Source organism: Perna viridis, chromosome 6 (genome assembly GCF_037379345.1).
Source record: "Perna viridis isolate PV_CMFRI_1.1 ecotype Kerala chromosome 6, ASM3737934v1, whole genome shotgun sequence".
Lineage (NCBI taxonomy): Eukaryota > Metazoa > Mollusca > Bivalvia > Mytilida > Mytilidae > Perna > Perna viridis.
In genome coordinates, this window is record NC_142450.1 from 29,044,683 (window position 1) to 29,058,638 (window position 13,956).

General features: G+C 33.6%; 1 protein-coding gene across 1 annotated transcript in view; it reads right to left on the reverse strand.

Annotated features, from left to right (window-relative positions):
* The window catches only part of LOC148614438 (uncharacterized), a 35,262-nt gene extending 27,830 nt beyond the window's left edge, over positions 1-7,432 (reverse strand). The window contains exons 1-3 of the mRNA XM_088586177.1: positions 7,289-7,432; positions 3,853-3,912; positions 800-826 (exon numbers count right to left, since the gene is read on the reverse strand). Of these exons, the coding sequence (XP_088442303.1) occupies positions 800-826; positions 3,853-3,912; positions 7,289-7,373 (172 nt within the window). The 5' untranslated portion in view covers positions 7,374-7,432. The remainder of the gene's footprint in view (positions 1-799; positions 827-3,852; positions 3,913-7,288) is intronic.
* Positions 7,433-13,956: the final 6,524 nt, after the last annotated feature.

Below are 13,956 nucleotides of genomic sequence, written 5' to 3' on the forward strand. Positions count from 1 at the left end.
AATCTCGATCTTAATGAAATATTTATCATCCTGAATTCGTGCATTTGAATCAATTAACTCATGTCAACAAGAAAAAGAATCTTGTTTTTTTTATTAATACTTTCAATATAAATTATAATTATTAAGTTAAAGATTTTAAGTTGTTGTATCGTGTCTTACTTGCTTGGTTCTCTTGTACAGCCGGGTGATCTTACAATTAGTAAATAAACAAGAGCTAGATATGGTATATTAAAGATGCTTTGGAACTCACTACTTGAGGTAGTGTAGAACAACTTTGAAAACAAAGTGCAGTAGGTCCAACCGCTCGAGAATAGAATTTCAGCGGCTATTGAAACCGATAATATTCCTGCATTGTGCTTTTGATCCAATCACTTGATGTTAACAAGAAAAGATCTGTTTCTTTTTTTCAATTTACAAAAGCCTTTGTAAAAAGAATACTCTGTGGAGTACAACGTTCAGAAGTTTTGGTATCGTTTCATTCTTTCCTGGCTTTCCTCTAGAGCCGGTTCCTACTACAATCAATAAATAGACAAGGACACGATTTTGAATATTACTCTGCTTTGGAATTCACTATTTTGTATGTAAAACACCTTTCAGAACAAAGTGCAGTTGGTTCAATTGCTCAAAAATAGAATGCCAGTGCCTGTTAAAGTTATTCGTTTATCTGAAGCTGTGTTCCGACTTCTATTACATCAAGTAAACGAGAAAAGATATAGTTTTAAAGACGAATTTGGAATAACAGTAACTACTAATAAGTTGAAGACTTTAATCAAAAGTTTATATATCGTTTCTTACTAACCTGGTTCTCCTCGAGAGCCGGGTTGTCCTACAATAAAAAAACAAGGATTAAATTTACTTCTCTGGTAAAGTGTAGTATGTCTTTTTCAGAAAAATATGGAGCTTATTGGAATTACTCATTTTCCTAAATCCGTGTTTTCGATTCAATAATGACCCAAAAATGATAAAGCCAGTAAGGCTCTGGAAAAAAGGTAATTAAGTTTTTTTCAAAGACGTTAATCAAACGTTTTATTATTTTCTTTAGGTCGGGGGTTCCTTTAAGTGTTTTCTCTCAAAATATATTTCATTAATGACAATACAGATGTCAAGTTGTATAAAAACAATGCTGAGTTACTGATGCACGGAAAATGAATCTTTGCAGTATAAGTATATTGAAGTGTTATATGTAATGTCGAAAACATTGACGTTTTAATGATGCTTTTGTTTCTGTTGAATAACTCACATAAACGATGTACAATATCCATATGGTCCATCACTTTCATTTAATTATAATATTCAAATATCAAGTTGCTGTCAACAAAACAAACACCCAACACCGTTTCGAACTTTCCAGGTCCATGCTCCCAGTTTTTAGTGGAGTCCGAGTTGCTCATTTACTTTTGTTACTTTGTATGTACGATTTTAGTTACTTTATGTTCTTTGTTGTGCATGTCTGTTTTCCATGTCTGGTCTTTGTCTCTGGATTACATTCTTTTGATTACCGCTATAACTTTGGTTCTCTTGATTACTCTTTCAAAATAAGTACTATATTATAAAAATGCAAATCATTCAAACGAAATTTAGAAAAAAAAAACGCTCGTAATTTTGAACGGAGATATCAGTTAGTATCGGGGCCTTTATTTCGAGGGTTGTGACTTCATTTTATACTATTGTAATTAACTGTTACTGTAGAATAGCAGTAGTACACGCATTTTTGTAAAGAATATACCACGTTTTTTCATTCAGAATCACAAAAATGTCCCGTTTTGTGAATCTTTTTTTTAAAAACATTTCATTTCTTTTTTACAGTTCGGTAGCAGTCCATGTATGAATCACTCAAAAAAAGTGATGCATGCATTAAAAGGGTATAATACTGTGTTTCTTCCTAACTTGTTTATTTTGGTTCTTAATCATATCTACAATGATGCGCTTTAATTGACCCAAGGTCTGAAACAGCGTCTGACTTTGAGTAATTTTCGAGAATGTCGAAAGGCCCTTCTGCAGCGATTAGTAAGAGAAGGAACGAACAACTGCCGATGCAGGCCTGTGTGTAATTGACTCCGGTCATTGGAAATATAATTTACCTGGTTATAAAAAAGAAGTATGGGAAAATGTTCCCGCCTAAAGTGCCTCTATATAATGAATGATTTGTTTTTAGACCAAATTGAACAGATTGTAAAGATAAAACACGTGTAGCGTTGCCCTTTTCACATTTATTAGCTGGACTGCTATTTATTTCTTTTATTTGTCTACATGTAACAGTTAGTATTGAAGTGTTGTTGTCCGTTTTTCTTTTAACTTGGACAGATTTTCTGTTTTATAAATAGTGTTTTTCTTTCACACAAAATACAAGCTAACTGATACAAAAGTTAAACATCGACTCAGCATTGTTGATTAGTTCAATCATGCCTGTCGCATTTCACTCGGCCTTTTGAACAGTATATTAAACTTGCATATAAAGTAATCAATTCAAATTTTGGAAATTATGCCATTATCTCCATTTTAAGACGGGCACCCGCCACGAGTGCCATTAAAACACCAATTGGAAAAAAAGATAAAAAAAAACATATGGGTTGTTTTTTTTCAAATCATACGAAGTTGAACCATTTACGGTTAGTACTATACTATATCTTATTTATTTTATTTCTATACAATGTACAATGTCGTGTCTGCCCGTTGCTAGTACGGATAACCCCGCCAGGTACACTGCAGAATTAAATCTCTACCGATTCTAATTTAGGCTTCCACTACATCATTCAGTGTATAGTTATAAATTTTATTTATATTTTCAACCACTGAATAATTTCAAAAATACAAAGTTCAGGTAGTAATGAAATAAACAAAAAAGCGGAAAAAATATCGGAAATATTTATGTGGAATGAATTGATCTTGATTGCTACATATCTTGATCAATTCAAAAATCTTTGTGTTCTGTCAAAATGAATATTTGTGAACATATTATTTGGCTATCGGGTAAAAGTTTGTAAGGGTAACAGAATTTTTCAATCAATCCAGTTCGAGCTGTCCTTGATATATTTGAACAAAAGTGAATTCAATTTGGCACCGTTGGGATCTAGTTAAATGGGTTAGTCTTGCTTTTGTCGCTACAACGTCAGTGTCAGATTTAATTATCATTGAAACTTCTGGGCTATTTGGAAATATAATATATAATATTTAGGATTGAAAAGGTGACTTGGCAGAGTTTACAAAAGGATGACTAGGTGCAAATATAACACAAATAATTAGTTTAGTGTGCATAACTTAGCATTTTCGACTCAAACTACTTTTACTTTATATTTTACTGATATGCTTAGCAAATATCATCATTAAATATAAAAGAAAACACATACAGTCATTCAATCAAGAACAGTAATCCTGGGAGCTGTTTCCAAGCACGTACGAGAAGGTATTGAAAGGTAATCCGACCAAACAAATTCTGTACATTAAACCCTTTTGTGAGTGAAGGTTTATAAAGTTACTTAAGTCAAATAAATGAAGAAATAAATTAACTGCACAAGTTATGTAGTTCAGTTTGCCAAATACCTATTCTGTAAATATATCATTATTGAATAAGAACCTGTCTGCTTATGTCTACGTCGCGATACGTCGAGAAATGCCAAAATGCGGTTCTCTATTAAAACGTTATGGAAAAACTTATTCCACATATAGAAGTAGTTGATGTCAATGTTACATGTACCTGACTTAAATGTAACATTAGAGTTACCTTTCTTGAGCATGAAAGTCATTTAGTCATTATTTTTATTTATCTTTCAAACTAATGTGCAATTTTCCGTACAAATTAGGCCTTCTTTTAAAATTACACTCTGATATCGTCTAACCTTACTACTGACATACCTTTAACATGTTTAATGCAGCTTTCAACAGATTGGCAAAATCGCTGTTTTAAAAAACTACCTGCAAAATAAATATCATAAAGAATTTAAACTTATACAAATTTTACTGAAGATGCAAAAGTCTTACTCCGACGTTACAATATATAATTATACAGGAAACCCTTAATCAGTTGTGAATGAAGTAAAATGCTCTGCTAGATAGAACATATGACTGCTTTCTGTTCAACTTAAAACAAAGTGGAGATAGTATTTCCATAAAACCACCATATTTTGATAAAAAAAAATGTAATGGACGTAAAGGATTGACCTAAAACCTTTACAAAAATACAAAATACCTTGTTTCTCTTTATCTGATGTCTCAGACATTTATTGAAATAAATTAGGTTTGGATACACCTTATAATTTTAACTTTTTAATGCGAAAGTGAATGTAACAACAAAGAAGCATATGATATCTATATCAAGAAAAAAGATCAGTCAAAATTGATCTTCAAATGTAAATTCCTTTTTTTCTGTAATTCCGTCATTTTTCAATGTCACATAGCCTTTTTGATTCGTTGCTAACAATTACAATATATTGACATTTCTAAGTAGAGAACAGAACGTTTTCCCAAAATTTGCTTTTACAAATACTGACATAGAGACATCAGTTTAAGTTGTTTGAGGCAATTCATACTATTAAAATCTTGTGTACCAATAACGGATAACTTTAAGCTACAAATCTACTTTCATATAAGGAACAAAAGTATTTTGCGTATGAGTCATCTTTAAACGTATCTAATGAATTTGCGGCAAGGTGGTGAATATATCTTATTGATTTTTTTGTTGTACTTAAATAAAATTTGAACTCAACTTTTTCCATCTATGAATGTCTGTCACTTCAGAAAATGACGTAATATATAACATTTGTAAACTGATTCATACATCTTTTATATCAAACCAAGCCAGTGATATTGATTGCCTGAAATTAACTCTGCAATGGGCTATGTCCTTTGTCTTCAGAGGTCACCATAAGGCCTCAAAAAAGTGTAAACACACTTTAAGTAATCTCCTCTGAAAGACCCGATAAGAATAAGATAATTCATTTAATCCCACCCAACATTCAATACCTCAACATGCAAGAGTAATCAAGGGAACAACGATTCTAGCGGAAATAAAAAGAATGTAATCCAATGTAATCTAGAGACAAAGATCCAACATGAAAACAAACATACACAACAAAAAGAAAATACAATAACAAAAATAATACATACTAAGTAACATAAGTAAATAACAACTCGGACTCCACTGTAAACTGGGAGCATGACCAGGTGCTCCGATAGTGTAAGCATCATCCTACAAACACCCGCCTAGTTGTTATAAGAATCAAATCCAGGATAGACGAAAGAAGGGAGAAAAACTATGACGCGTTAAACAAAAGTTTTCGTGGTGCAGAAGGATACACCGTAACGACCCGTGAGTTCATGATGACGACCATATAACAGCTGTAGTGATGACTTCAATCTTGTAGCAACATAACCGTGTTTCAAAAGCTGAATTTTAAGAAGACTAGCGCCGTACAAAAAGTCTAAATAGTTACTGCAAGCTCTGACATAACGTATGAGTGATATTAAAACTACATAATCAGGTGCTGAAAGGTTGTTGCAACTGATGAAATGTAAGTTGACAATACAGAATGAAAAGTATGCACGGGTACATGTCTACTTTTGTTTTAAACACGGAAGGTTTAGTTTTAATTAAATGTATGTGTAAGGAATCTAGTTACATCAAATTCAGACCTCCTAGAGTGACCTCCCATATTTTAGTGGGACAACAATTTGAAATAAGTTTAAAACAAAATCACATATTGAGGACAGCCTTTTCCCAAGTAACAGGGATACAACCATATAGCCCCAGAGTTAGATCTTTGTCTATAAAAATAGCTGGCAAATGCAATTATTCAATGTAACTCACTATATAAGTATCTGGCACAGACAAATATTTGGCTGGTGTCTTATTAATAAATAGACGAAGACGAATGTGCATTGTATTTAAAATAAAATGACACTGTTGCATAGTAGTAATATTTTTTTCAACAATGTTTAAACAACAATTTGCTGAAGTTTTATTTTTGATTTAATCTCAGTTTCCGCTATGTAGATGACATATTATCTTTAAACAATCCTAATTTCGAGGATTTGATACATCGCATCTACCCAAAAGAACTTGAGATAAGGGATACTACAGACACTGTGAAGTCAGCCTCATATCTTGACCTGCACTTAGATATCGATGGTAAAGGAAAACTATTGACCAAATTTTACGACAAACGTGATGACTTTTCATTCCAAATTGTCAACTTTCCTTTCATCTGTGGCAACTTCCCTTCCCTTTAACGATAATACTTCAACTCTATAGCGGAAACTGAGATTAAAGGATCTTGCTAAATGATGTTCTTTCTTTTGGATCAGATCAGTCCCATAAGAGTAATGGAATAGGTCAGCAAGTAGAAAAGCACAATTTGTTCAAATTGGAATGTCGACCGTTTGTTGAAATCCGAAGTAATAAATACTATGTGTAATAAATTGGACTATTTTATAATTCAAAATACATATTTGTTTCATGTGATGACAGATAAAAGATGCTCTGTTTGATAGATGTGTTAAATCTTAAATATAATTAAAATTTGCAAATATAGATACAACATAAGTGTGTAGTTATTAATTGGCAAAATTCCTGTGTCCTCATAGAAAAAAAAAATATTGTATGTTGAAAGATGAGGTGGTGTATCATATTGTTATAGCGATTAAAAAAAAATAAATATTTTTGAAATAAGTGAACTCCTCACAAATCGATATTGTATTAAAAAAATATTACATATTTATGAAATACCGGTATGCCCTCCGGTCGCTGAATACTGCAAAGTATACAGAGGTATATCATAACTTTTCAACCTTTTAAATCCGTCTAGTATCAAATATACAGGCAACTATTATTCACTTGAAATTCATCTGAATCGGGCTACACATGAATTAACTTGTCGTTCACGTCACATGAAATTAACGGCATTATCACGTAATTTTCCAAAACATAAAGTTCATGTGAAAAAGTTGCATGAACTTCTCGTGAAGTTTCACCTGAATTTTAAGTAAGCTCTCTCACAAATATTATTTTCTTAATTCAGGTAAAAACCATGTGAAAGTCGTATGTACATTTAACTATAGATAAACAAATTTCTTTTAATCAATAACTTACGGAGAATCATTTTCAAAGAACTGAAATACAAAATCAAAATTTGGATGAAAATTTGCAAAATATAAAACTCGTCTTAATGGTTCGAAAATTACAGATACATTTGTACTGGGGATTCTGTAAATCATAATGAAATTTAATACACCGATGAAATTTAACATAGTTGTTAGTAATATTAAATAATCTTAAGATATATATAGATCTTACGAAAGTGATGTCCGCTACACCGAACGAAATGCACATAACCAAGAACCATCACAACAGTTATCAGCAAGGCTTTTGTATGAAACATTGTACAACGTCGGTTCCTAATGGCAATAAAATAAACCCAATTTACATGAAGTTTCCTACCTGAACTTATTCATTTCAGGACTAAAACATAAAAGCGTTTTAAGCACTACAACATGTTTCAAAATGATAATAAATCTTGATAGAATTGATGCAATTATGATAAAACTATAAATTCAAATTTGAATGATGACTTAGATGTACAATGAAACATATTTATGCAGATAAATTGTAAAACACTGAAGCAAAGTGTTCAGTATGTTAGTACCATTATCACTATTAAAGGTTCTTTGTTACTCTCTTGTTTGTAATTTTAGCTACTTCAAAGTGGTGTCTTCTGAAACTCAAATATACGAGTTTAACAGGTGAAATCGTATGAAATTGTGTTGGAGTAGCCGGAGTTCTTTTGCAAACAAACGATTAAGCTCGAACTCCAAAGGACCATTGAAATGTGTTTGAGTTATCGGGAGTTCGATTGATTACGATTGATTATTGGGGTATAACGCCCGAGCAGCAATATTTCAGCTATATTCAGGCGATGAACATGAAATAGATGATGAAATGAAAATAAAACGATGATGATGGTGAAATGAAATAAAGGGATGGGACACAAAGACAATAGGGTTGACAATTTTTTATTGCCACTAAAAAAAGGGAGGGATGGGTAGGGTCGGGCGCTTTAGCCTCCTGTGGCGGAGCGGAAATGTTCGTACTCCTATCGAATACTACAGCCAGGTTCTTTAACGTGCGAGGAACGTGGCATCTTTCCCAACAAGTTGCACATTATGGTTTGCAGTCAGGTTTTCCGTATTATAGCCTGACAATCCCAGCATGTCACACGCCAGGGGTACCCCATTCCACCACTTGGGGCACACAACCCAGTTACTCAGTGGGTAGAGCGCCCTAGCCCATGCTAGGTTTCTGAGCACTATTTAGTCGCCTTTTACGACAAGCTTAGCGCTGCTGTGGGCCTATTCTTTTTACACCCGAACCTGCACGGGGCTCGAGAGTTCAAAAAATTGAAGTTCGTATATTTCCGGATTTATTTTCGTTGCCGGTCCGGGTTCGACTTTATCGTTCGATATTGATTACTTCCTTCGAAGTTTTGTTAGTTCATGGACCTTTTTTTATTCGCTTTCGGAAGATTATGTTGACTTGTGGACATTACAAATGCTGTGTTTGCCCTTAAGGCTAGAAACCACTAATTCCACTTCCCATAGGCTTCTATGCTAATTTCACAATATTCAATGGCTTCTCTGGACTTTACTTTAACTTTAACCTGCAGAGGACTATATATCAGCATGATTCTACATATGTCAGCTCACAATCCTCAGAATGGCATGTGGGGTTAGCAGACTTTTGCAGTGCAGTACTGGTTACCGGAAGTGAAGTGTCTATAAATAGCATGGGAAATCCCAGTGTTTTCACAAGATAGGGCTTTATTTAGAAATCATTATGGAGATTAGGCTTCACATCACAAGAAGCATAATGCACCTATAAAATGTACAGAAATGTTTTTTTCTTTCAGAAACTGTTTAATTTTTTAAATGAGATGAGAACTTTTTTCACAGCACTATGAGGAACAGGGGTAATTTCTGCGTGGGACTATTACGTTCCAAATGCTCATTAGTTGAATTGGTGGTCTGTGATCTTAAAGACGTTCAGATTTCGAGTTCCTTGGTCAGTTTTCATCTGATTTATTTTGATGCTATCATTATGCTGACTTCGGAACATTCTCGAACTTCAATCAGTACTATGTTAAGATCAACACTACCACATTAGTGATGATTTAAATGTTACCAGCAATTAACTAAAATGACACTGATTAATGATAGGTTTTCAGTTTTTCACACCTGTTATTACCCAACCGGACAAAATGGCTGACGCGTTCGGGTTAGTGAGGGTTATTCTCTAAGATCTATTACCGATATCGAAGTTCGAGAAATTTAGGCTTATTTATATTGATTGTATAGGAGAAAATTTTGGTACTTTGAATTGTGTTTGAGAAATCCCGGGTGTTCTAGCCATCCGAGTTCCAGCGAGTGAAGTTCGACTGTACTTAGCTTTGAAAGTCTGCTATCTGTTTCCTTGTACCTCCATGTCTATGGTCTTCGTTTACCGTCAGCTCTGTGTTGAAGCAGTGTGCTCAATTCGATGTTTTTCGTTTGCAGTTTTTTGGTTTTTGGAATGAGATGGGTTTGTCGTTATTGTATTACTTAGTATGATTTACTGTGCTTCTAAACCACGCATGGCTTGGATTTTACATACGGTGAGGACTTACATTTTTGTTGGTTTTAAATGGTCTGGAGCTTGCATGTCAGTAAAGTGCGAGTATTCCTTTCTTTGTGATTTGTATAACGTATAATCTGTTTCTTATTCCGGTTTAAACAAGGGACTCATACGTTTATAAACTGATTTTAACTGACTGACTGACTGTTGGGGTTTAACGCTCGAGCAGCAATATTTCGGCAATATTCAGGCGATGAACATCAAATAGAAGATGAAATGAACATGAAATGACGATGATGAAAGATGTGTTTAATAGTGTAATATTTTTCCACATTGGTGAGATTTAAAAGGGGGAGGGTTGTGATCATGTTTAAACCCTGCCGCATTTTTGCGCCTGTCTCAAGTCTGAAATTTCTGGCCTTTGTTTCTCTTGTTGTTTTTTTTTCATTTTCAGTTAAGTTACATGTTGCTGAAGTAGACAGGAGCAACTAATTTGCTGTACTTTTGTATAATGTTTTGGGCCAGTTACAGTTACAGCTTATGCGGTGAGGTTTGTCTCATCGTTCATTGAAAACCCATTTGTAGCCTTAGGTTTTAAATTTCATGTTGTCTCTTTAAAATATTCACCATATTCATCCTTTTTTCTGTCTTTCTTCGTTACGGTGTATCCGTCTGCACCTTGAAAACTGATTTGTTCAACGTTTCATAGATTTCCTTTCCTCTTTGACCTTGATTTTTTTATGAGGTGGGTGTTTCTAGAAAAGCAGAGGACGCTCACCCTGGTATTTGTCCCTGGAGTACATTTTTTTCCGCTAGAATCTTGGTTTCCTTGATTACCTTTGCAAGAGTAATCATGGGAACCAAGGTTATAGTGGTAATCAAAAGAATGTAATCCAGGGACAAAGACCAGACAAGGAAAAGAGACATACACAACAAAGAACATAAAGTAACTAAAATCATACATACAAACTAACAAAAGCAAATGAGCAACTCGGACTTCACTAAAAACTGGGAGCATGGACCAGGTGCACCGGTAGGGTAAGTGTCCCCTGTTTTTCTAGAAACATCGGCCGAGTTGCTCATAAAAAGTCGTCCGGGGTAGACAAACGAGGAAAGGAAAACTATGCATATACTATTAGTACTTTTATTGTATCTGATGTGCTTTATATAAACGAGTCTACAGCTAGTGAATTTATCAATATTAACAAAAAAAAAAACAAACAAACAAAACAAAACAAAACAAAAAACAAAAAACAAACATGTAATTCAATTCTGCCCCCGTCCCCTCGAAATTTGATATCATACCTTTTCGTTTTCTTATTTCATTTTTTAAGAGAAATCAGGCGAACCAAGATTCGAGCAGAAATCCAACGAATATATTACAAAAATGATGGACAAACAGGAAAAACAGACACACCCAATCAAGTACATGAAATTACCAGAATAATACGAAAGAAACAAAAGCAAATGAGCAACTACACCAAAATCTGTGAGCATGGACTAGGTGCATGGGTAGGCTAAGTGTCCTCTATTTTTCTATAAACATCCGCCGACTTGCTACATGTAATAAAATGTCAAGTCCGAGGTAGTCGAAAGAGAAAAGGTAAACAATACACGTTAAACAAATCGCAAATCGGTTCTCTTTGTGTAGATGGATACGCAGTAACGATGCAAATCGGTTCTCATCCACGAGGTCATGATGTCGACAATTAAATTTCAGTAGTGATGACTTTAATCTGAAAATAACCCTGTTCCAGTAGCCTAACTGTAAGAAGTCAAGATCTGTACACAATTTACAAGCTCTGGCATAACATTTGAGTTGGTATATGAAAACTCGCAGGTGCTGAAGGAATGTTGCCAAAGATTAAAGGAATCATTACAGTACAGAATGAGTAGTCATTGTCGTATAGTTTGTCAGGAGTTTTTCCTTACCATTGATCTCTAAACGTTTTTCTTTTTTTCTTCTTATTATTTTTCCCTTTGTTTTTAGTATCATTATGTTCAGTCATTAAATATAGCCTTCATATGTGCATATGGTCTTTAAATATCATATGACATTTTCATTTTTACGTATATCATATGAAACACCATGTTCTAATGACAACACAATTTATTTTACTTATTCAGCTTCTAAGAATACAGAAAGAAAAAAAATTTTTAGGAAACGGCAACAAAAGTGTGAAGAGCATAGAAGCATTACGTTTATTAAACTACATTTGTACAATGCATGTCATGTTTATTTGTCATCAGCTGTTCTGTTGTGTACCTATTCTTATTATAAAAAAATGGCGCAATTGAAAACAAAATGAAAAGAACACTGTAACAGCAAATGAAAGAATCGAATTAGCGGATGTTTGTTTAAAGTAAGACAGATAGTATTCCCTGTCGTATTTATGATTTTCACAGATGGTCTTTTGCGTTTTTTTTAACTGTTTAACATTGTATATGTCTTAAAACGCCTTCGTAGTGATATTCAAGTGCCTCCTACATTGTAAGTACAGCTTCGTTTTACTTCTGCAAATTATTAATTCAGACGTTAATTATCTAGATCAACAAAATGTTTCAATCAGGTTCCCGAATGTGTACAGGACTAATATTCAACATGTTCGAATATGAATTACCTTTATGCATGTAGCAGATAGGTGGAGTTTGCATGTAGAAAATGGGCAAATGTTAAAAACTACCACATATGTTTTGAAAAGTCCTAATTGCTCTTTAAATCGTTGTTTATTGAGTTTTTTCACTCACAATCATTTTAAAGTTCATATCTGACCTCACAAATTTCTTCTTTCTAATCATATTCATAAATTTTATAAACGATCACATTTTTTCTAACTATTTGAACAATCCTATACCCATGGTCACGAAAAAAAAAGTTAAATTAAAATATGATTCATAATCCATGAAACCACTTGACAAGCCCAAATTGATATCAATTTGCTTTAGACGTATAAACCACCAACTCAGGAAACGATTGCCTCCTTCGGGAAAGAAAGATGGTAATTGCCCTGTCAAGTTTACCATCCTGCAAATTCTATTCCTTACAAATGCCATATAGACCGACACGAAGTAACACAAATTTGGTATACAGACAACTTCAATTCAACAAATGATGTTCATAGTTAATTTTCAAATCTGTTTAAATTTGAGAATTTGTCAAATCAGCAATGTGTTATAAGGCCAATTGTGCTTGTACTCACTTGTTTTGAATGATCATTCTTGCGGTAACACGACAGTGACACTATATTTTAAGCCCAAAAATGGGATTAGGTGGGCTATAAAATCCAACGGAAACGGGTAGAGTGAATATACTCAACAACTGAATCAAAAGCTTACTGTGAATTAGATTGTAGTAAAGACTAGAAAAGCGAAGGAACACACTAATGTCACTCCTTCAACATAATTTGGGAATTCTTTTTTTTATCATTTCGCTTCTCCAATTTGAGCAAATTCTCCATTTGAACTTTTCGTAACAATGCACACTTTTTGTGTCACGCTAACCTTGTTGTGATTAGACTTCTGAACAGGGTAATATAAATGTTGCTAAAGGATTGAAGTAATCACTACATAACTTTTATGGTGGTCAAGATATCATGAACTCGTGGGTCATTACAGTGTATCCATCTGCACCTTGAAAGCTGATTTGTTTCATGTGTCATAGTTTTCCTTTCCTTTTTCGTCTACCCTGGGCTTGACTTTTTATGAGCAACTTGTTGGGTGTTTCTAGAAAAGCAGAGGATATTTACTCTACCGGTGCACCTGGTCCATGCTCCCAGTTTTTAGTGGACCCCGAGTTGCTCATTTACTTTTGTTACTTTGTATGTAATATTTTGGTTATGTTATGTACTTTTTTTTAGTGTGTCTGTTTTCCATGTCTGGTCTTTGCCGCTGGATTACATTCTTTTGATTTCTGATAGAATCTTGGTTCCCTTGATTACTCTTCCACGTCTCTAAATAACTCGTCGTAACTTGTCTCTTTTCGATTAGCACCAACTGAGTCAAAATCGTTGTGATATGAGTAGTGTCAAAACGTTAATGTAAGAAACATACATATGTTAAGTATATTTTATAAAATTTGCTGAGATTTAAAGTCTTTATACAATGTGGTGAATATAAAGATATAATCATGTTAAATTATTTAACACATTATTGTATTCAAAATGTGGAAGACATGTTTTCTGAATTAATAGTAAAATAAATGGTAAAATTAACAAGCAGTAATAAATAATAGAGAATTTATAACTGTATGATTACCCTTTCCACGGCCTGATAAGAAAACATTTTATTTGAAGATTTATATATATATACGTGTGTCTTAGTCTAATTCTAGGAAAATCATGACGTAAACACGGCTGTAG